General features: G+C 43.2%; 2 protein-coding genes across 2 annotated transcripts in view; both read right to left on the reverse strand.

Moving 5' to 3' along the window:
* Positions 1–3560, reverse strand: part of LOC111954001 (lysosome-associated membrane glycoprotein 5) — a 5742-nt gene extending 2182 nt beyond the window's left edge. Inside the window, exons 1-5 of the mRNA XM_070435824.1 lie at positions 3265–3560; positions 2110–2288; positions 1489–1620; positions 1199–1295; positions 123–311 (exon numbers count right to left, since the gene is read on the reverse strand). Of these exons, the coding sequence (XP_070291925.1) occupies positions 123–311; positions 1199–1295; positions 1489–1620; positions 2110–2288; positions 3265–3322 (655 nt within the window). The 5' untranslated portion in view covers positions 3323–3560. The remainder of the gene's footprint in view (positions 1–122; positions 312–1198; positions 1296–1488; positions 1621–2109; positions 2289–3264) is intronic.
* Positions 3561–7947: 4387 nt separating this feature from the next.
* The window catches only part of LOC111954271 (1-phosphatidylinositol 4,5-bisphosphate phosphodiesterase beta-4), a 160125-nt gene continuing 142912 nt past the window's right edge, over positions 7948–25160 (reverse strand). Inside the window, 12 exon segments of the mRNA XM_023973863.3 lie at positions 7948–11082; positions 16562–16648; positions 16854–16911; positions 18422–18523; positions 18839–19014; positions 19291–19366; positions 19632–19747; positions 21516–21581; positions 21829–21881; positions 21977–22130; positions 22503–22591; positions 24051–24255. Of these exon segments, the coding sequence (XP_023829631.1) occupies positions 11014–11082; positions 16562–16648; positions 16854–16911; positions 18422–18523; positions 18839–19014; positions 19291–19366; positions 19632–19747; positions 21516–21581; positions 21829–21881; positions 21977–22130; positions 22503–22591; positions 24051–24255 (1251 nt within the window). The 3' untranslated portion in view covers positions 7948–11013.

The following is a 25160-nucleotide window of genomic DNA, read 5'->3' on the forward strand; positions in this document are numbered from 1 at the left end:
GAGACGAGTACTGCCGTAGGTTGTTGTGCTATACCTTCACATGAGACGAGTACTGCCGTAGGTTGTTGTGCTATACCTTCACTGAACATGGCTTGGTATGATGTCATGGCTAGATCATGTACCTTCACTAAACATGAAGTCTGAGGTGATGTCGAAGGGCTGGATCTGAATGTCACTCATGGCGACAGTCACTCCCTTTTGGTGGTCACTGGAGATGAGGGTGAGTGTCTGCTTAGCCTCGCAGACATACGAGCGGCCAGCAGGGGTCACTAACGCTGACAGACCGTGGGAGCTGGCTGTGTGCTTCCCAGCTAGATGAAGAGATGGGATAGGAGGATTCAGTACGTGAGGAAACATACTATATGAGTAGGTAGGTCTAAAAAGAAGAGCACAGAAACTCCCACAAGACTGACAAAGTGAGACACACAGCTAGCTAGACAGACAGACGTGCGGACACAAACAGGCAATCCCGGAAGCACACACACGCACATCTACACATGCACACACAAGCATGCATGCATTTCATACAGAGAAACACAAAAACACAACATTTATATAAATAAGTAAAATAAAGACTACAAAATATTGAAATAAATTTGGAATAATAGAATATTCATATTAATATTTATGAAATAATTTGGAACAAATATCGAAATTTAACAACGTCTAAGTATAAAACGTAGTAGGGCTATAGGAATCACTTTGTTTCTACACACACGTAAAACGGACACTGCGGCAGATGCACACCAATAGCGTATCCAGAAAAGACGGGCTTTTTATCCAGCAAAAAAGTCACCGTTTTCTTTCAATAATTCCGTGTTCAACTTCTGCCTGTCCCGTCATGACTTTTAAAATGTGGATTAATACTGAATCCAAAAACTGTGCTGTTGGGGTAGGCTACGGGAATTTCAACATTAGCTCATCATATGTCTAATCGAAATGACTGAAATAAATCAAAAGTGACGGAAAAATAACTATAAAAAAGGAACATCATAATAATAATTATAATAATAAGAATAATGTTTTGTAGAAGAAAAAAATATATTAAAAAAACTCCGAAATATCCAAAGGCCTAAGACGTATGTGAATTGCCTTTCTTTATTGCACACGTTAGGTGCAAATATTAAATAATTATTCAACGAAACCATTTCGCAAAACATACACAGAAAATGCTGAGTGGGATATAAATGCTACTCACGGTTGTATGGGTTGATGAAATGCGTTTTCTCCGAGGTGTCATAAACAAACTGCAATTTGCTAATCTTCCACACCTCATCTCCCTTGTCACGGGTTTCCTGCCACACGCACACACACACACACACACACACAGTCATCACCAGCAGAAGAACATTACGGATGTTATGTGTAGGCGTTGTTATCTAAACATATTTTTACAAGAATCCCACGCGGGATAAACGCTCTTAATGATTTTGGGTAATTGTAATTAGACGTGGTTGCCTACTGACTGTTTCACAGTAGGGGACAAACCTTGACGAAGTTGATGCGGAGTGTGTAGGCCTTATCCTTCCACGAGATGTGTATATCGGCGTCCTGGCTCCCGCATTTCCCTTCAATATCTGCCCCGCGAGGCAGAGCCAGATACGCATTCTCCGTGATGAGCTGCAGAGAACAGAAGGGCAACAAACACCAGTGTGTGATTGATTGTGATGATCACATGCGTTTCTCAATAGACTAGTCTTATTTGATGATAATATGGACTTGTTTCACACTGGCTCGCTGTTGCTACAGTCGACCAATATGGGTTTTCAAAATATCAGCACATCATTTTACGCACAGCCCACCGCGCGTAATACCGTGGCATGAGTGCCCCATGTGTGTCTAAATGAGAGTAAATTCTCACATACAGAAATGTGTCAGTGTCAGTCTAAGTTGACAACCGAAGTCTGACGGGCTGTGTCCACCCACACATTCCCATCAGTATACCAGGCTATTATAGTGAGGATACGGTCCAAAGGGTAAGTGCCATGAAAAGTAGTGTTAAACTAACTGTATTATCTCCGCAGTTGTATATGAAATCTTGACTTGAACACCTTACATGCGAAGTAACAAAATAAAACAGAGCCATGAAATATCGGAGTTGTTACTTACGTCTATCCCGTTGATCGCGAGGACGTCGAAGGGGACCGTGAAGCGGACAGCGAACTCGACCATGAGGCAGGTGGTCCCGTTCTCCCGAACCACGAAGATGTCTTTGTCTGGGTTGGTGGACAGACCGGAGAGATTCTCTCCTTCCTGCTCAGCCGTCACGGTCAACCGGGCCAGTATCCCTGAAAACCGGGTGGTACTGTGTAAGGGTCATGTCAGCAGTGTAGAGTACAGTGGTAATAGAGTGGCAAATACATGACCGTTTATATGTTTTATTTTTATTTTTTTTGCGTCATCGATATTGCAATGAATATGCTTAAAACATGTGAGGTCTGCAGAAAGAATAGAATGAAATAGAATCTGTAGGCAATAGTATAATGAAAGATGGTTCACGGGAATGTGTTTTACTGTCAATGCTCTTACAAACTGGAGTGCATGCCATGCAACATGCATGATCAGCAAAACCAGGCAGCCCGAAGACTCAAAGATTAGACTCAAAGGGGTTTCTTGTCTCCCAGAAGAAAACTGTTGGGAGCAATGAATGAGAACCTATAGCTTCGCTTGAGTACATTTGCCCACTTAGATGTAACAATACCCAGCTACATGACACGGATGTAGTATACATTTTAAATGTCACTGCATGCCTAAGCTAGAAAAATGGGCAGGACATAGAGATGTCCATACCGGTGAGTCTAATACACTATGTTATAATAATGACTTGCATTTTAGTATTTTTCTCACAATGAGCTTTTCACTGCACTGACGTTGAATAGAGGTAGGGGATGTGCTACTACGCACACACTGAACAAGAATGTATCTCTCTTTCTCCCACACACACGCGCACGCGCACACACACGCACACACACAAAGACAGCCAGACACGCAGGCTGCTTTGTGCAGTCACGACCGAAATATCGTATGCAACACACGCGCGCGCGCACACACACACAACACACACACACACACAACACACACACCACACACACACACACACACACCCACACACACACACACCACACACACACACACCACACACACACACACACACACACACCCACACACACACACACACACACACACACCACACACACACACACACACAACACAACACACACACCACACACACCGGACAGACAGACAGACACAGTCGTCGCTTACCGAACAAACGTAGCAGAAGTCCTGCGCTGGTCCAAGGTGCTGAATCTGAGCCGCCCATGTATTGGTTCCAGGTGCTGAAACGGCTAACTGGCGGGTAGCCTGTGTAGTGAACCCGCAAAGAAAGAGAGAGAGGGAGAGATTGAAAGAAAAAAGAGAGAGCGAGAGAGAGAAGAAAGGAAGCAATGAGGGATTCCGCTGCTCAGCGTCCGGTAGTCACGCTCATATCATCGCGAATGCCAGCAAATCTCCAGTGGACGTGAGAGAGATAGCATCCGGTTTACTGCGCATTAAATGCCCACAGTTGTTCAGTTGCCTCTGTCTGAACACCTTGTATCTTCTAGACTCTCTCTCTCTCTGAATTCAGTCGATGAGAGAGCTTTAGGTGAGCGTCACCTGCGGCAATGCAGAGTTTTCCCTGTACAACCAACAGACAGACAGTGAACCGGTAACAACCCTCTGGGTGACTCACGTGATTCACGCGGGAGGAAGTTCAGTTTCTCTCCCGAAGTTTGTTTCTTTCCAAAGAGCTTCGCCGCAGCAACCGCAGCTAGTCCCGCAATGCTTCTGTTTCCATCACTGTGATTGCAGCTGAGGTGTCTGTCGTGTGTGTGTGTGTGTGTAGTGTGTGTTGTGTGTGTGTGTGTGTGTGTGTGTGTGTGGTGTGTGTGTTGTGTGTGTGTGTGGTGTGTGTGTGTGTGTGTGTGTGTGTGTGTGTGTGGTGTTGTGTGTGTGTGTGTGTGTGTGTGTGTGTGTGAGGGGGATCGTTTCTACCCCCTCCTCTCTGCTTCTGAGCAAGATTGCAGCTGCTGTGGTGTATGTGCGTGCGTGGATTGCAGTCTGGCAACGCTCTCTCTCTCACACACAGCTCAGTGTGTGTGAACTCAGGCTTGAGGACACCCGCGCAGTGTCCTCCTCTCACACCTTTGTCAAAGACATTGTTCATAATATACAGCGTAAATACATACCCTTGACTACCGTGTGTGTATGATTAAAACAATTCTAAACGTCACTAAACATATAAGTCGAAACGAATGAATATGCGTGATGTGTCAGATGATGTTAGGCTTTATCGCTTGTAATCTGGCAATAGTGGACATTGTCCGTAAACGCGACTGACTCAGAAAAGAATAGCTGACAGAGTCAAAACTCTGTCAACCGTTCAGCTGTGACAGTTGACACTTCTAGGCTCAAGTCACCTCCACCCCCCTTTCCACTTCACAAACACAGGCAACAATAAAATCTGCATCATACAGTGAAAAAAGAGTCCTACAACGCGCTGTAAATGTGATAGCATTCTCAGTATACTTGACCCAGTACTCAGAATGACCCAGTTTTCTAAAGTCAAGGTTTGGTGAGGGTTTTATAACTTACCAAGGAGCTTGACATTGAGGAAACACACACACATACTCTCTCCTTCAGAGAATACTAACCCTTGCCATTTTTAAATACAAACGAATACTTATCAAGTCGTTCATCTTAATATTTCACAATTTAAGAAGATAATAATTATAATATAATTAGAAACGCAGACCATGAAAACGATTTAAAGAAATGTCATGTCTATTGATATTTCACAACCGTTATGAATAGCTATGCAGGTGATGGCGTTTGCTATTCATAGTAAATGTACATCATCTTTATGGTAGCACAGGAATCCTCTTTGTGCTTGAGGCTTCCCCGTGGATATGCCCACCCCCTTCCCAACACTATACAAGGGGGCAGTGAGTATAGTTTTTTGTTTTTTGTTACAGCCCAAAACAGTACTAACACATCGGATTCAACTAATCTCATAGTCCTCAATCTAAAATCACGAGTAGGTTAGTTTAATCCGGTGTGTTAGTAGGCCTAGTTCTGGAATAAAAGTAGTGGGAATAAAAGCTTTCAAATACTTCGGCTCTCCAATGGGACATTTGGCTATTACGCATGACGCACAAGACATACGGTTTAGTAAGAATGGGCCGTTTTAAAATTGAAGTCAAGCTCGCACTTCACGGCGTTTATGCGGTCTATGCTGGGCGTGCTCCCCATCTGAGGGTGTTTCGTACTCAGCGGAAACGTCTCTGAACGCGGCATTCCTCGCGGTGAACCTGAGGCGGGATCTCCTCCACACGCGACCTCCTGCGCCTCCTTCCCGCTCTGTTGAAACGCGGGGAAAGTAAATCTCCGTAACAGTTTGTTGCCCAATACTGTTAAAGTCGTCGAGGAGCTGGCAACAGGCAGTGTAAAATCTGCAATGTTGGTGTTGGCAGTTGGTGGAACGTTTCTCCACATAGTTTTGAACGTTCAGGTAGCACAGGACTGATACTTGTGGGCAAACTGCACATTTTCTGGTAATAGCTATCGTCAAATCGCCTCATATTAAAGTCAGGTGCTGTTTTCAGTTTGTCCTTTATCCGATTCGTCTTTTCCTTTGTTCCCTGTGAGGGCAGTTAGTAGGATACCAAGACGAGAGGCAGTTGTCGCAGCTATTGACGCACAGCTTTTGGTGGTCTTCAGGGTGTTGTCAGAGCTGGTCAATTTGCCCCCAGGTTTGGTGACCTTACAGACGTTTTTCGGGCAGGTCAGGTTGTTAGATCGAGGAGGGGGGTTGGGGGTGAGGACAACCGATACAAACAGCCCCTGTGGATATGTAGGGCTGTCGGTCTCTATCTCAAACTCCTCAATGGAATCCATTGACAGTCATTGACTCTTCTTATTCTGCGACCCGAAGCCCTCGGGAGCCATGTGATGTCCGGTACACGCTTTGGAGACACGCCTGAAGAACGTCTGGTCTCTTGAATGGGATCCAATAACTTTCTCACCAACGTCTCCTCATTTACGTTACAATCCGAGCTGACGTGGGAAGGACCATCTTTCTGAACCCCAACGTCGTTCTCATTCGTATTTTTTTGTTTGTTACTGGTGAGCGCATAAAAACAGTCTGTGTGGCCGAGACATTTTGCCACCTCCATCGCCGAGTTTCCAACTTTATCCTGTCGGAAGCCCCAGTCTCTTGAAGGCTCTCACCAAAAACGCAACGACCGTTGAGTGACCTGTCACTGCCGCGCACATCAGCGCAGTTCCCCCACGCGTCGACCATCTCTGGATCTGCATTGTTACTAACCAAAATCTTCACCGCCTCCAGGTAACCCTTTTCACATAAGTAACTGAGCTCAGTGCAGCCACTCTTGTCTTGACAATTGACCCTGGCGCCTCTATGGAGAACCATTTCTATAAAAGTGGACCTGGTCTGACAGTCGGGGAGCAGAACAGAGGAGACGAGGGGGATCTGCGGCCCCCCAGTTTTGGAGTCGATCATTTTCCTATCCAGCGCGTCAAGAGAGCCCTCGCCAAGTGGACCTTATCTTTCGACGTGGACTTGAGGAGGATTCTGGTGCTTGTTTGTCCGTTGGACTACTCCGGAAGTTTCAACATGACTAAACTGATAGAATAACGTTGTAATGTTGGGATATGTTGGAGAAAAGGCATTCCCTGTCAGGAGGAGCAGGTTTGGTGTCACCCCTCAAAGCTGTTTTATAGCGAAGAAAAGCCATGGAGTTGCCAGGGCAATGCTAACATCATTACCATACTTTTTCACGTTTTCGAATGGTAACACTAATAGTTGAATTATGAATAAAGCGCGTCAGATGCTGCACCGCCTGTTTGTATGTAGTGGTTTGGGGGGCTGTAAATGAATTCAGCGCTTGTTGAAACTGATTATTGAAACTGGAACGCGAACAGTATTCCACCGCTAGCTCCTGCCAGGGTTCATTGTTAAGGGATAGACGCGTGGGTGCCCCCCCCCCCTCTCAGCCCTCAATGACACATACATCTTCAGTTGTCATCCTTTCACAAGGCAAGAACCAAGATATGTTTTTTTTTTTTTTACAGTAACATAACATTTACATTCACAGGGATATTCTTGGGAGAGTTTCACACTGTTAAAAAGGAACAGGTCTTACACTTTTGAACACTCCAAACCACCGGTTGACTGAAATGTACATAAGGAATTGAGTGACTTGTGCCAAACAGAGTAAGTCAGTCTGAATTCAAGGCCTGTACAGTTTGGTGGCGAAAAGGCGCAACGAAGTAAGTTCTCTGTCACTTGTGGCAGCCAGAGGAACAACAAACACAATTAACTCAAAAATCACACAAAAATAAGGAAAACATTTGATCAATTCTACCTGTTTTGGACGTTTGAAAAGGTTCTGAGAATCATTTAAAAATATATATTTCCCAGCACTGGGAGCTAACTATGATGCTCATGGCCACAGAATGCTGCTCAGACCACTGCGCTATGGCAGTCCACAACACTCTAGCAAAACTCAACAATACTGTGAATACTGATTACACCTAATGATTTTGTTTTACGCCTTAAAACTTAAACCCTTTTGAGTTGCTTCTGTTTTACCCTGTAACCAAGAGGAATTAACCCTGTAACCAAGAGAAATTAACTCTGAAACCAAGAGGAATTAACCCTGTAACCAAGAGGAATTAACCCTGTAACCAAGAGGAATTTACTCTGAAACCAAGAGGAATTAACCCTGAAACCATGTGGAATGAATGAATCCAAAATAGAAGTTATTACATAATACTTTGAATTTGAGCAAAAGACCATCCCTCCAGCTCCTAAAAAAATATGTTAATGGTGGGCTCTTTTTAGGTATCCCTATAGGCCAATAAATAAAGAGGCAAGAAGACAGGTTTTATTTTACACCTGGATAGTTTATTGGTACACATACTATAAAACAGTATTAAAGGAACAGGGTAACAACAGTATTTTCATTGCTATAAGTTCGACAGTAGGCCTACGATATAAATACAAAAACACTCACAGGATGGTCTGTATGTCGACAAGCTACAGTCAAAATAGAAAACCAAAAAAAAAAGAGGATATACAAATCGTAAAGGAAATCATTGTTCAGCAAAAATAATCTGCTTTCTCAACAAACTAGAGAGCAAAAGGTTACATGTAGTACTAGTCGCACATAACAGAAACATTCAACTAGTGCAAAAAACATCATATTGTCTTCAACTACACACTATATTTAATATATAATATATATATTTATATACCTTTATATAAATAACCCCTTATTTTGGCATTTATCATTCGTAAAATAATTTAAACGTCCTAGCAGACATTGAGTGGCACATATGAAAGCAATGGAATAAAATATAAAAGCACTTTTTTTTTTTACTCGTAATTCTGCACTAGATATGTGGTGAGAGGGTTCGTTCGTGTAGTGTGAGGTGCCAGAGAGAGAGATAATGAAATGGACTGAAACAGAGAAAAGAAGAAAGGAAAAGAAAGAGGACAGGGGTTGATAATTGTCTTTCCCAGAAACCAACAGAAGTGCACTATTCCCCAGCCCTTGATTGACAGGGTCACCGGTGAACACATTTTGGTCAAAAGTAATTAACTACATTACATTCCCATATATACAATACTCTCTCTACACCAATCGAGTGAACTACAGCAGAATTATACAGCAGAACGTTTAAAAGTACAAAAATCTGTAGGGGTTGTTGTCACTTATTGTGTATTCTGTGTAATATCTGTTTTGGTCAATCTTTGTGAGTGTAATGCCATGCAGTATGAACGCCTGACCGCACATTTGTCTGTCTGTGTACACAGTATATGCACACAAACTACAGTACCCATGATTACATCATAACAACACTCCCACAATGCATCTCTCACTAAAATGGCCACCTGTCCAATACTGTCACTGCCAGAGGTTAGGCTACTCTTTACCCAAATCTAACGTTCACCATAAGTGGGATGAAACTATATCTGACCCTAGATCAGGTGTTAGGGGCAACTTCATCCAACTCCATTGTGTCATCATGGCTGCGACACAGCGAGCTATGCACCTCTGTTAAGTCCATCCTCACTGTCTCTACAAAACCAGAAACAACAACAAACTAGTACTTCCTGTCCTGACATGGTTGGTTTTGATATTCACTCCAATAGCCAATGAAGTGGTTGTCTACACAGCTTTGCTTCCGATAACAGAGCACAGGAATATCTGTTTTTGAAATTAAATCAACTAGAAACGCCCGCACAACATACTGTCCCGAGCTGCTAAGGGACGTGTCGTCAGCTAGCTCAGAGGCCAGTAAAGGGATATTAATAAGCATGTAATAAGCGTGTAACAAGGTTGTAATAAGCCTGCTATTACCATAGCTAATCTCCCTGGCTATGGCACAGGCAAGAACAGTACAGGGATCATATTACAGCAGAGGTACAGTCAGAAGTGCATCTCAGAGCGCACGTCATTTTAAACAGTGTTTTCATTACTGTGGAATAAGCAGAGCTAGATGGGTGTTTTCACTCACATGAGGCTGATGTACTTCTAGGGAGTCAAAGGGTCTATGAAAACACATTGCAGTGTATATATTGTTGAAGATGGATCCACACTGGGAGTTTATGAAGATACTTATTACGTTTGCCATTGACAAGCACAATACATGAACTGGTTATTTATTTCTGAAGTAGCTAGAGAGGCCAGTGAAGGAACACCGGTCTATACAGTCATACCACCTGCATACACTTCTGGCGGTGTGAAAGAATCAAAGAATCTCAGGTGTAGGCTTTAGATTTCTTGGGGGGGGGGGGGGGGGGGGGGTGTAAAAATCATATAATACACATTCTGATGAAATAAAAAAAAAAGCTGCATGAAGGACAAGCCGCAGTGTTTAGGACTTCCTGCCGTTGGGTTTTGGGTTTCCTCCGAACAACGTTCATCCAACGTTTGTCTTAATCTTTGATTTGTTTTTTTACATTCTTATCAAAACACAGAGAAACCTAGTGCACTGCTACATTTTCCAATTCACTTATGATGGCCTACCACATATAAAGTGCTCAGGACATTACTTCAACTCTTGTGTAGCATACAGTATAATTCACATATTTTGTGCGGACATAAAATTCATAACTAATATATACGTATTTTCCCCGTCCATATTCTGGTGCTGTTGTTGATACCCGGTACCATTAAAAATACAAAATAAAAGTCTTAAAAGAGTTTGAACAGAAAACATGATCTGTTCACTTCGGTTTGAGCCGTCATGGCAACAGAAAGAGCAGACGAGATAATACGTGTGTGTAAGTGTGTTGCCTGTATCGTTATGTATGTGTACAGTGACTATTGATAATATCTGCAAACATTGCTTCCATTAAAAACAGATAACAAAAAGATGGATGGAGGTGTATAAAAAGCAGATCCGGGAATGGGAGAGTGGTGGAAAAATGGAAAGGTGAAGGTGGGTTGTGTCTCTCAATGTTTCGGATGTCCCGTCCACCTTCCAACAGCAGTCGCTCGTCTTACTATCAATCACTGGTCTGCACCAATGGCTCCGCAGCACAGGGGAGTTGGGGGATGTCTCAGAGTGGGGTTTTCAGTGGCGGTGTGAAGGAGGGCAGGGTTTGGGAATAGCACGTGGGATAACTCTGTAACAGAGAGTGGTCAGAGATGGGAGGACAGACCGTGTGTGGGAGTGGTTCATTGCAGAGGAAGATATACATGGATAGAGAATTATGAACTATGACAATATTGCAGGTTGAGGATGAAAGGCGGAATCTAGGGTGTGTGTGTGTGTGTAGTGGGGTGTGTGAGTGTGTCTGGGTCTCTGTGTCAGTTGTTTGAGAGGGTAGTGTCTGTGTGTGTGTGTGTCTCAGGTGTTAGTGGGGGTGTTCAGACCACTGTGGCTGGTCTGGGCAGTGTGTGTGTGTGTTTCCGTGTGTGTCTCAGGTGGTGGGAGTGGTTAAACCACTGTGGCTGGTCTGCGGTCCATCTCCTCCTCCAGCTTCACCATCTGCTGGATGTCCTTGGCCTGGAGGGAACCAACACACACACACTGTTACACATTGTTACACACACACCTCCCAATGCAAGAATCCACACACAGACTCCTACCAAAGGCAGGTACAGGATTCGACACTGTACTGCAGCAGTACAGTCATTTCTTGATGGAAACTACACTAACAGCACAACTACATAAACTAGGTCCGGTCCCAAATGAACCCTTCCTGTCCCGTCCCAGTGTTGCAGCATAATGTGACATGATATCCAGGTGTCAGGAAAACTCGCAGTGAAGCAGCAATAGAACGTCTCCTGGGTCGTTGTGCTTAGTAATGCTCCCTTGACTCATCACAATGATCAACAACTCATGTAGACAGGACTGACTGCTGACACCCGAGTGCTGCATGTTAAAAGGTCGCCATGTAGTTTAATAAAACAAAGACGAGCTCTCTCTCTCGCTCGCTCTCTTCCTCCCGCTCTCTCTCTCATAGAATAACATATCATCTGTAGGTAGAAAGGACCCGCAGAGAATCCACTTGAACTAAACAGAGCAGATACCATCAGATTCAAAGAGATTCAACAGAAATAGGAAAACTGGAGTTGGAAAAGTTGACCGATCAAAGGGGGGGACAGGGAGGGACTGGGAATATCCAATGACACACACAGGTAGATCTGTGGTCACTTCATGAAAGGTCGAAAGGAAGGAAGCATCATTAGTATTGGAGCAGGGTGTTACAGTGGTTGCTCAACTAAAAGTTTTTCTGCGGGACTTAGAGGTCATTTGTGGTTGAGTACGGTACCCTGCGTCACCACTTCATTGCTCCAGACCAGCACAAGGGGGAGTTAGAGCACTGATTATGCTTTTGGGTCCCAAGGCGCTACTGTGTCTCTAAAAAATACACTTGTTGTTTTGTTACTACTCGTCAGTATTACTTCCTAAAACTGTTGTTACACTAAGGTTTTTATTCTAACAGAAACTTAGACTACAATTAGGGTGTGGAAATGTTAGGATAATTTTTTTCTTACTGTAGTACTGTAGCCTACTCCCAACCGGTCACATTGTACAGCGCCCGAGTGGCGCAGTGGCCTAAGATACTGCATCGCAGTGCAAACTGCGTTGCTACAGATGCTGGTTCAATACCTGTGCTGGCCACGACCGGGAGACCCATGAGGTGATGGTAGGCTTTTGAATTCTCTCCCTCTAAAAACATAAATAAATCATTCTAAAAAGCAAACTGGCTTTGTTTAGAAATTAGTAACAATGTCTCACCCCATGTTCAAGAACGGCTGTCACGCCCTGACCTTAGTTATATATGTTTTCTGTATTATTTTGGTCAGGTCAGGGTGTGACGTGGGTGGGTATGCGTGTTTTGTGTTGTCTAGTGTTTTTTGTAGATCTATGTTTTTTTTGTAAGTCTAGGTGATTGTAGGTCTATGGTGGCCTGAATTGGTTCCCAATCAGAGGCAGCTGTTTATCGTTGTCTCTGATTGGGGATCCTATTTAGGTTGCCATTTTCCATTTAGGTTTTGTGGGTTATTGTCTATGTGTAGTTGCATGTCAGCACTCGTTGTAATTAGCTTCACGTTCGTTTTGTTAGTTTGTTTATGTGTTCTTCGATTATTAAAGAAGAATGTACTCATATCACGCTGCGCCTTGGTCTCCTCCTTACGACGAACGTGACAATGGCCTTTTTCTCGCTCACTTTACGTTATTTGAAGAAAAAAATCATCTCCAAAACATTGTTATTTTTTAAACAAAGCTATTATTATGAATGAATTTAGAATGATATAAAAGCCCCTAAGATATTCTCAAAGATGTATTATTAACCCTGTTTTCCACAAGCATAGCAGAATGTAAATTCTGCAAACAACGTTTCTCGTAGGACAATATATATTGGTCATGGCTCCCGAGTGGCGCACAATGGGATTGCCTTGCAGTTCTCCAGCCTTATCCACTGACTAGGGAAACGCTGACTAGGGAAACGTTCCCGCTGTTCTTTGTGTCTGTCTGCACGTTCAAACTAATACAATATAACTATTAATTCTCAGACTGCACAGATGCCTAATAAACAAATGCAGGTTGGCTTCTATCTTCAAAATGCTTTAAATGCTTTATTATCCAAATGTTTGAAATGCGTGTGGGCGACCTCATGCAACCGCAAAATGTCGGATGAAGCACGTACTGTAGGGTTTCTTCATTAGCATCTTTATGCTTTCGTTAATAAAATAATGATTAAAATACTCTTTCAAAATGCAGATGTTTATTTCCTTACGGATCCATAGCGAATTACTATGGGAATAAATATCACTGAATGACAGAAATATTGGAACAAATTGTCTAATGAAGGCAAACAAATAGTTGCTTACTGGAAAATACTCTTTCAAATACACACGGTCACGTTGTACAGCGCCATTATGGCTATTAGCAGGGCTATTAGAAGGACAATAGACTTGCCTAGGAGGGTAGTGGGAGAAATCTATTTTCAAATGCATTTCTTAGTTAGGTTGGCTGTATCACAACCGGCCGTGATTGGTTGCAATTTCAGTTTAATCCACAAGAAAAGACGTAACAAATATTACAACAAATATTGTGGTTAACTTCTCTAGGATAGGGGGCAGCATTTTCACTTTTGGATAAATAGCGTGCCCAACTTCAACTTCCTTCTACTCATCCCCAGAATATAAGATATGCATATTATTAGTATATTTGGATAGAAAACACTCTGAAGTTTCTAAAACTGTTTGAATCATGTCTGTGAGTATAACAGAACTTATGTAGCAGGCAAAACACCGAGGACTAACCATTCAGATAAAAAAAAATTGAGGTCACTGTCTGTTCAATGAGGTTTCATTGGGATACTAGATTTCTAAGGGACTTGTTTGCAGTTCCTACCGCTTCCACTGGATGTCACCAGTCTTTGGAAATTGGTTGAGGTTATTCCTTTGTGAAATGAAGAAGTAAGGCCATCTTGAATCAGTGTAACGTTATGTGTACTGTTTGAGAGTTGCGCAAGACTAGAAAAGTAGCGTTAGTTTGTTGTCCTCCTGTATTCAAAACAGATAGACCTGTCTGAACAAAAGGACTATTTGTGATGTTTATGGGACATATTGGAGTGCCAACAAAAGAAGCTCGTCAAAGGTAAGGCATGATTTAGATTTTATTTCTGCGTTTTGTGTTGCGCCTGCAGGGTTGAAATATGCTACACTCTCTTTGTTTACTGTTGTGCTATCATCAGATAATAGCATCTTATGCTTTCGCCGAAAAAAGCTTTTTTGAAATCTGACATGTTGGGTGGATTCACAACGAGTGTAGCTTTAATTTGGTATCTTACATATGTGATTTAATGAAAGTTTGATTTTTATATCATTTTGTTTGAATTTGGCGCTCTGCATTTCCCCTGGCTTTTGGCCAAAAGCGTCCCACATATCCCAGAGAGGTTAAACTCAAATATCCTAATTGATAAAAATAAAAAAATCTATTGGAACCTTTAACATGTGGAAGGTGGATTCCATGTGGAAAAGTATTATTATTATTATGCATCACATCCGACCGTGATTGGGAGTCCCATAGGGCGTAGCACAATGGGCACAGCGTTTCTCTCCCTCTAAAAACATAAATAAATGTTTTGGCCTTTACAAATATTATTTCGCCCTTTATTCAGATTACAAATCGGTCACTTTCGTTTTTTTTGAAAACGAAATAATCTCCAAGATATCATTATATATAATCAAGTTGATGGCACAGTCACATATCTCGGCACCTACATAAAGCTGAGTGACTCACTCATTCATGGCTTTGGATCAAAATAAATAAGTACCAACATTCTTTCTGATAGTATTTAATAAAGAAATGTTTTGGTTATCCTGACCTGGACAACATGTACAGTATTATAATAGCCCATTATGGGCTATTAGCAGGACAATATACCTTTACCAACACCTCTCTGTAGTTTGATACATTGTGCAAGGCAATTGATCAGCATTAAAAACTTTGCGGATGGGGCCTTCCGAGTGGCGCAGCGGTCTAAAACACTGCATCGCAGCGCAAACTGCGTTGCTACAGACGCTGGTTCAAAACCCGTGCCGGCTGCCACCGGGAGACCCATGAGGCGGTTTTAATTTAGAATCCTCCAATCCTCTCAATGTAATTATTGGCGGAGAGTCACGTCATTGAAAAAAATATTTTTAGATATACTGTAGGCCTACCGAAGGCGAAATTAGTCTCACTAGTGTTGAGTAATGTGCTGTTAAAAGTGGTGTGGGTCTTATTTATTTAAAAAACATATTGAAGTTAGAAGCAACAGGATTTGAAGCAATAAGTATTTCAGCATCGTTTCGCGCTGCTCTGAGACAAGCATGGGGACTGGTCTTGATAAATCAATGAGATTTTGATTTTCACTGAATCTCCGTTTGGGTTTTGGTTACACTACAATTAGGGTGTGGAAATGTTATGCTCTTAGTACTGTAGCCTACTCCCGACCGTCACGTTGTACAGCACCATATTTTCTTAACGGAGTGGCGCAGTGGTCTAAGACACTGCATCGCAGTGCAAACCGCGTTGCTACAGATGCTGGTTCGATACCCGTGCTGGCCGCCACCGGGAGACCCATGGGGAGGCTTTTGGTTTCTCTCCCTCTAAAAACAGAAATAAATAATTCTAGATAACAAACTGGCTTTATATACAAATTAGTGAGAATGTCTCATCCCACGTTCAAGAATGGCCTTTTTCTCGCTCACTCTAGGTTAACCTCTTTCAGCTAGGGGGCACTATTTTTATGTTTGGAAAAATAACGTTCCCAAGGTAAACTGACTATTTCTCAGGCCCAGATGCTAGAATATGCATATAATTGACAGATTAGGATAGAAAACACTCTAAAGTCTAAACTCTAAAGTCCAAAACTGTCAAAATATTGTCTGATTTTGAACTGATTTTGCAGGCGAAAACCTGAGGAAATCCAACCCGGAACTGCCTTTTATTTGGAAAAATCCCTGTTCCATTGGCTGCCCATCCTCCATTTAAAGGGGTATCAACCAGATTCCTTTTCCAATGGCTTCCTCAGGCTGTGACCAGGCTTTAGACATAGTTTCAAGCTTATATTTTGAAAAATGATCGAGATTTATCTGACAATTAAATAACATGCCATAGAATTCTGCAGCAGCCCGCAAGGTGTGCGGCAGTATGACGCAACTTTAAAGGAGGAACCACTGTATTGCTTGATTGGAGAAGGGTACATTGAGAGAGGGATGGTGGATGAAAGAGGGAAGGAGAAGATGAGAAAGAGGGGTCAGAGGTTAGGAAGATGGGACAGATGGAAGCGCCTACCTTGACACTGTTTATTGGCATGATGTGATTTCAAAAGCTGTGCAAAAAACAAGCAAATCATATTATAAAAGGGATGAGAGAGAACATACATGTAACATACATGTACAGGCCATGACGAAATGACGACAAACAATGCCACTATGATTTATTTGTGTGCTAATCTGATCCTAGATCAGCGGTGAGTTACCTGCTCATTGAACTTGTCCAGTTCCTCAAGCTGTTCTTTCTGAGACTTCTCCAGTGTCTCCATCTCCTTCTGGTGCTTCATAGCCAACTAGAGATGGAGGGAGGGAAGACAAATATGGAGGGAGGAGAAAGACGGACGGAGGAGAAAGATTTGATTTATTATTTTACTCACTTTTATTTATTTAGGGGAACTGAATTGAGACCAGTGTCTCATTTACAATGGTGCTAAGGCCTTAGTTGATTCACCTCAACAGTGTCACAGCATTAGAATTAGTAGAAGATTGAACACCAACCCTTTTCCTCTCCTCAAGGAACTTTTTGGTGTTGCTGCTGTTCAACTCTCTAACTCTCCTGTGAAGAGAACGAGAGTGAGAGTATAAGATTATAATAATTCATCAAGAAGTACAGATACAGTGTAGGCCCTTTCCTGCAGTCAAATGACCAAATCCCCCTCTAGTGGCCTCATGGGTGGAATATTATTAATATCTTTCATAATTTCATAATTAATAAACATATACTTTTTTTTTTAACGCAGAAAACGGTTTTGTTACATCTCAGTCTTCTGTGATGTATATAAAAAGTGTAATATTGGGATGCAAACTCATAACTGAATACATTTCAACTCTATATCTGACATGGTACAGGTGTCTTAAAAAAAAAAAAAAGCCCATAACCATGTGTGTAAGGTGTATACTTTGGTTTCAAAGTAGATGTGTTTAAGACTACCAAGAAACACTGTGCGACCCTGATTTAGCTGACTGCAGTAAAGGGTTATGAAAGATGGAATCCACAGTAGTGGGAAACAGCGCCACTGTCCGCCCCACGGCAGTTGTTATTGTTTTGTTGACAAAGCAGAGGTGGGGAGCACTGGAGGAGCGTTGGGCCCCCAAAAAAGGAGGAAGATTGCAGTACATATGCTGCTGTTTAATCGCGTGTGCAATGATGTCCGAGGGGGAAAACCTGTGTTCGTTGTTTGCAGTAACTTCTTTGTTGTTGTAATATCACAACAGGACGTGGCAGTTTCACCATTAAGGACTCCATCTTTACGGGGTGTTCATAGGGGATGCGTAAGACCTACATAGTATATATTCATCCTGACATAACCTACAGGTATTTGCCAAAATAATGGAAACACTTGAGTAAATGAGGGATACAAAGTACACTGAACAAAAATATAAACGCAACACGCAACAATGTCAAAGATTTTACGGAGTTACAGTTCATACAAAGGAATAAGTCAGTTGAAATAAATCCCCCACACCCCCCACAGACGCCTCGCAAGTCCTCAACTGCCAGCTTCATTAAATAGTACCCGCAAAACACCAGCCTCAACGTCAACAGTGAAGAGGCGACTCCGGGATGCTGGCCTTCTAGGCAGAGTTACAAAGAAAAAGCCATATCTCAGACTGGCCAATAAAAATAAAATATTAAGATGGGCAAAAGAACACAGACACTGGACAGAGGAACTAAGCCTAGAAGGCCAGCATCCCGGAGTCGCCTCTTCACCGGTGACGTCGAGACAGGTGTTTCGCGGGTACTATTTAACGAAGCTGCCAGTTCTTGTGTAAATATTTTCCGTCTGGATTTGAATGATTTGTTGACGTTGAGACTGGTGTTTGTGCAAACAGTGTGGCTAGCTCAAATGCCGAATGTTGCGTCAATCGAAACTGGACGTTCTAAATAAGCGTTCTAAATCGTACGCTCCAGGGACCACTGTAGAATGATCACACCCGTTTGTTGGAACGCGTGAAAAGGTTAAAGACACTTTATGTTGGTGTTTCCTTTATTTTGGCAGTTACCTGTATATTCTCCATGCAGTATAAGTCAGTGAGTGATTAGTTGGCGTGGCAGTGTGACCCACCTCTCCCTCTCGGCCTTGTTCTTGATGGTCTTGTCCTGGCTGATGGCCTTGCTGTTCTCCATGGACGTCTTGGCCTGGTTGGCCCGCATCTCCTTGCTCTGCCTGCGAGGGAACGGGACAACAGCAACGTCTGGTGAGGAACCTCATCAAGTACACATACACCTGACAGGACAAACTCGCAGCGCCAAGTGCCCAAGATGGCTTCACATGTCAGATAATTAGACATTCAAGGACATTCCGGGACATCACACCTATAAAATAATGCATGTGTGTTGTCCCACATAAAATCTCCGAAGTTCCCGGTTTGAGCAGTAGGGTCGGTTGTTGTGGCTGAGTGCTACAGTACGTGGACGAGTTTGAGATTCGGTGTTTACTTTGTGCGCCTTGCACATGCGTGCGCGCGTCTCTCTCTCTCACCGTTCGTGGATCAGTTTGAGCGAGAGAGTCTGTTGTTCCTGGACTCCACTCAGTAGTTTCTTGAGGTTTTCACACTGCTGGACCACGTGGATGTCCTTCATATCCTGCTCAATACTGCTGTGGGAGTTGATCATCTCTGACCACTCCTTAGTGTGTTGGGCTGTGATGTCCTTCACCTGTAGGCCACAGGATACACACTTACACCCTAAACATTATATTATCTCTGACCGCTCCTTAGTTTGCTAGGCTGTAATGTCCTTCTCCTGTAATAAACACGTTACTTAAACACTACACACTAAACACTCCTTAGTGCGCTACACTGTGATGTCAACAGCATAAACCCAGCAGTACAATCATATACATTCCAATGAGGGAGAACTAGAGTGAAACTGAATCACTTTTTCCCCCCACTGCTCTCGGAGATGTCTGTACTACGGACATTGCAGGGTTACCTTAGCCTTGTGGTCTGTGGTCAGGTTCTCCACTTTACTCTCAGTCTCCTTCTTCAACTCCAGACAGTTGTTTTCTCTGTCGGGACGACAGAAAGGTACTTGTTAGCTAGGTGAGACATGGTAGAACATATTCACACCTGATCCCGGTTGACCCGGAACAAAAAATCTCACGGAATTTGGTCCGGTGCTCAATTGACAGTCTGTCCACGCCTAATGGCTTTGTGCTGGTGCTAGATATCCCAGAATGAATGTTTAAGTTCAGCGTCTCTTTCAGCGTTTCATTATCGTTGACTGATTGACTGACTGACCGATTGACCGGTCCTTCAGGTCCTGATATTTACCCTCGTTTCTTGATGGCCTTCTCCAGCAGCTTCTCCTGTGTCTGCTTCTCCTTGTCGTGCTGAGCGATCATCTTGTCCACCTGGGTGACGTGGGACTTCTGCATGACGGTGCGGTCCTGAGACGAAACACGACATATTAATGACGATCTCAGAACTGGTCCAACCTTTCTTAATCAAGTAATTTAGCATTACAGTCAGCCAAATCATATAGCTGAGAACTAACACAACACCAGTACAGCATATGAAACTACTGGGTACACGTGTTCTAAAACATCAGTAGAACATATGAAACTACTGGGTAACGATAGTTTAAAACATCAGTAGACACATTATTGAAACTACTGGGATACGTGTTCTAAAACATCAGGTAGAAAATATGAACTACTGGTAACTGTTCTAAAAGCATCAGTTAGAACATATGTGAAACTACTGGGTACACGTGGTTCTAAACATCAGTAGAACATATGAAATACTGGGTTTACACGTGTGTCTAAAACATAGTAGAACATATGAAACTACTGGGGTACAGTGTGTTCTTAAAACATCAGTGAACTATGAACTATGCGGGGTACAGTGTTCTAAAACATGAGTTAGAAACATATGAAATATCTGGGTACACGTGTTCTAAAGACATCAGTAGAACATATGAAAACTACTGGTACGATGTGGTTCTAAAAACATCAGTAGAAATGATGAAAACTACTGGGTAACATGTGTTCTAAGAACATCAGTAGAAACATATGAAACTATGCGGGTAACATTGTGTTCTAAAAACTCAGTAGAACATATGAAACTACTTGGTACATGTGTTCTAAACATCAGTAGAATATTAAATACTTGGGTACCGTGTTTAAACATCAGTAGAACATATTAAACTACTGGGTAAATGTGTTCTAAAAACTAGTAGAAGCATATTAAACTACTGGGCTACATGTGTTTCAAAACTTAGGTAGAAGCATATTTGAAAGGCTACTGGGTAACGTTGTTCTAAAAATCAGTAGAACATATTAAACTACTGGGTAATGTGGTTTAAAACATCAGTAGAACATATTAAACTACTGGGTAACTGTGTTCTAAAACATGAGTGAGAACATATTAATTACTGGGTACATGTGTTCTAAAACATCAGTAGAACATATTAACTACTGGGTACATGTGTTCTAAAACATCAGTAGAACATATTAACTACTGGGTACACGTGTTCTAAAACATCAGTAGACATATGAACTACTGGGTAACATGTGTTTAAAACTGCAGTAGAAACATGCATTAAAATACTGGGTAACATGTGTTTAAAACATCAGTAGAACATATTAAAACTACTGGGTACAGTGTGGTTGCTAAAACATCAGTGCAGTTTACATAACTGTTTATGCAACAGAACAGGCAAAGAGGCAGACTGGTTTGCTATGGTAAACCATACGGAGTTCATCTCTTTTGTGTACAAACCAAATATATATTTTTTTAAACACACAGCTGTTGCATAAGACGGGATTCATAAGGACAGAGGTATTAGTGATTGAAGTCTAGCTAGTGTGTGGTGTGTGTTGTGTGTGTGTGTGGGGGGTCATCTTAGCAAGCTCTCTGGTGAGATCAAAGAGAAACACTGTCCATTTAGGTTACATGATGCTGTGTGTGTGTGTGGTGTGTGTGTGTGTGTGTGTGGTGTGGTGTGTGTGTGTGTGTGGTGTTGTGTGTGTGTGTGTGTGTGTGTGTATATGTGTGTGTGTGGTGTGGTGTTGGTGGGAGGGGGTGGACAACAGTGGATGATGAAAGGAAAGACCTCTCTCTCTCCATCAATGTGTGGACCTCAGAATGAATGATCTGTCCTGGTCTTCGCTCTGGGATCTGTTAATAGAAGAGCTTCCTAAAACATCAACCCACCTTGGCATGCTTCTTCTTTAAAGAGTTCAGATCTTTCTGCTGCTTCTTAATCACTTTAAGGTACGTCTGAGGAGAGGAGAAACGGATTATTGAAACCAGACTGAAATCAAAAGGACAGCGAGCTAAAAGACACAGACTGTGTGAGGAATGACAGTGCTGCCCTTTCCCCCCCCTCTGTTTCTCCTGCAGGATCACTAGCTGATGTTAGTGAACAAACTGACCTGATGAGAAACTAACAAACAAACCGCAGAACCACGGGGAAAAGTGCTGAGGAAACCATAGGAAGTGACGGTTAGAGATGAGCTAGTCTTACCTTCATCTGCTTCAAGTCATCAATGTTCACATGCGGCACGAGGGTGTTTGTATCTACAAAAGAGAGAAGTGGAAAATGCCTCAATTGTACCAATGCTAGGTCTCAGATTGTGTGTGTGCGTGTGTATGTGTGTGTGTATGTGTCGTACCCTTCTTGGTCTCCGTGGTGTTGTTCTGGGCAGACTTAGAGGACTGAGCCGGGTCCGAGCTGGTCTGTGGCGTGACGTTGGTCTTCACGTTGGTGTTCACCTTCCCTTTCTTGTCGTTCTTCGAACTCTCGTTTGGCACGTCCGCTATGTCACTCTGGAGAGAGGGAGGGGGAGGAGAGAGAGAGAGGGAGGGAGGGGGAGGCAGAGAGAGCGTCTCAGGACTATGGATGGAAAGCTTTCTCACGCACTTTGCAACAAAAAAAAGTCATTATTGCATTTTCATATAGATGTCGAGATTGAGTGATATGACCTTTTACCTACCCCACCCTAAGAACATTTTATTATCCAAGGACCTTACAAGTGACAGAGCTCGGTAGCTACTAAGACTACTAAACCAGTAGCCAAAGCAATTCAACATACGCCAACATAAGACTTATCCCATACAGTGATGATATACTGTGTGCACTGTAGCCATCAGTACGAGGCTAACAAAACCAATAGTGATTGATCAAACAGGTGTCGGTACCGTTTCAATCCCCAGAGCTCTCATCTGGTCCGCTCTCTTCTCTGCTATGGACAGGAACTTCTTTGGGTCCGACAGGGCGTCCACGATGGCTAGAGAGAAGACAGGAGATTCATCAATAAGCTGGGCTGTACTAGTGCCGGGACGATACCGGGCATCGCGATACTCGTCGGTATCGTGGCGAGGAAACAAAACACAAAGCGGATTTAACTTCTTTATGTTGTTATCCAGAGTCACGTGTATTTATCTTCCAAGCTATAGCACGCAATATTTGACATGCAGCAGGTTTTTAAAGGACCGGTCTACTTCGTGTTTTTCAGTTTCGCCATTTGAAGAAAATACTGGTATCGTCACGGACCTAGACCACACAGGAAAAGACTAACGTGCTGTCATGTCCAAGTTGACGTACTTGGAGAAGTCTGATAACTCCCAATGAGCTTCCGTCGTCGTTCAAAGACTAAACACAGTCAATACCCAGAAAGACACGCAAAGAAGACAACATTCTAACCTATACCTGGGCAGGTATACGTTTGAGTACATACTACTGCAAAAGACGGAAAATGACGCCGGCTCTATTTGGATACGGAACATTCACGCATCCTTTCAACACTGCTTATGGGTTGTCGTCATAACGACTGCCTGGGCCATGCCCCCTGGGATTGGCTTAACGACTAGTCAATCTTGTGTATCTCCATGCCGGCGTCTGTCTAGAAGTGGCTATTACACTGGCTCTGCTACCATCATCATTTGCTCTGTGTCATTACTTCTGATGTAGAATACACTGTTGGGCTGGACACCCAAAGGGAAGGAAGGAAGGAGGGAGTGAAGGAGGGACACCCAGCTTGTGCCCTTCCCTCCGTCTCTCCTCCTCTTCTTCTCCCTCTCCCATCTCCTTCCCTCTCCCCAGATCCTTCTGCATCCACTTCAGCATCTACTATGAATACATTGAATGCAGATATAAATTGGACCTTGTGTGTGTGGTATGGAAAAGAGACAAAGGACCAGCTGAGGAAGGGACAATGGAAGCTCATATTCCCAGCACACGCACACACACACACACACAGGTCCATTCAGTATGGGCTAATAAGGTCTCCATACTCAAGTGTTTATAACTGAATAATATAGAGGTCAATAAAGTTCAGTAGGGCACATCTGTATTGTATTTAGGCCAATAGGGGTTCACACACACGTTATGTTCTTCTATCCTCGTGGGGACCTACAATTAATTTACATTCAAAATCCTATTTTCCCTAACCGCTAATCCTAAACCTTACCATAACCCTAACCATAACCATAACCCTAAACCTAACCCATTACCCTAATTCTAACCCCAATTGTAACCCTAAACCTAACCCCTAAGCTTAAAATAGCTTTTGTCCTAATGGGGATGTGGGAAAAGTCCCCACGAGGGAGAATTTTCCTTATTTTACTATCCTTGTGGGGGCATTTGAGGATTTTAGGTCCCCAGAAAGATAGAAGAACCAAGCCCCACACACACAAACACACACACACACACACAGCGTGGGTGTGTGTCAGTGTGTGTCTCCTCACCTCCGAAGCCTTCGGGTACGTAGGTCTTGAGTACTATGTTACAGAAAACGGTGGGTAAAGACAGAGGCTTGTTCCCTTCGTTGCGTAGAGAGATGTGTCTGTATCCTGCCTGCAGACCCTCCAACGGTAGGATCCTCTGACCTATCAGCTTATTATTGTCATCATACACAGCTATGCGCAGCACAGCCAGGTCTGGTAAAATCACCTGGGTGAGAGAGAGGGGAGAGAGAGAGATGGGGAGAGAGGGAGAGGGGAGAGAGAGAGAGAGAGGGGAGAGAGAGAGGGGAAGAGAGAGAGGGGAAGAGAGAGAGAGAGAGAAAGGGAGAGAAGAGAGAGAGGGGGGAAGAGAAGAGAGAGAGAGAGAGAGAGAGAGAGAGAGAGAGGAGAGAGAGAGAGAGGGGGAAAGGGAAATAGGGGAACGTGGGAGGGGGGGAGAGAGGGGGGGGAGAGAAGAGAGGATAGTGAGAGAAGCGAGACGGAGGGGAGGAGAGAATGAGGGAGGGATAGAGAGAGGGGGAGAGAGAGGAGGGGAGAGAGAGAGGGAGGGAAATAGGGAAAGTGGGAGGTGGGAAGAAAGAGAGGGGAGAGAGAGGATAGTGGAGAGACGAGACGAGGGGAGGAGAGGGGAGGGAGGATAGAGAGAGGGGGAGAGAGAGTTAGTATGAATTCCTTCTTCACTATAATGAGTCAGAGTATATACAGTAGAAAACTGTTATGAGGACTGGATTTTCATTCAGACTTTCTATAAGCAGGCACACACGACACAGCACACACACACACACACACACACACACACAACACACACACGACACACACACACACACACACACACCACACACACACACACACACACACACCACACAAGTGTGAGAGACATTCGCAGACGGATACAGAACAGCGATGATATATAGTATAGTACCAGCAAGTGATGATAACATAATCTGAACTAGGCTTTATACTGTGTATGTTTAGAACAATAGGCCATAGACAAGGACATTACAGAACCATCAATACTCATATGCTGCAAGCACATCTCACAGCACACACACACATTCCCAGGGAATGGGTGTTGTGTGTTGGGTGTGTGTGGTGTGTGTAGGCGCAGTAGGG

The sequence above is a fragment of the Salvelinus sp. IW2-2015 genome, linkage group LG28, assembly GCF_002910315.2.
Source record: "Salvelinus sp. IW2-2015 linkage group LG28, ASM291031v2, whole genome shotgun sequence".
Classification (NCBI taxonomy): Eukaryota; Metazoa; Chordata; class Actinopteri; order Salmoniformes; family Salmonidae; genus Salvelinus; species Salvelinus sp. IW2-2015.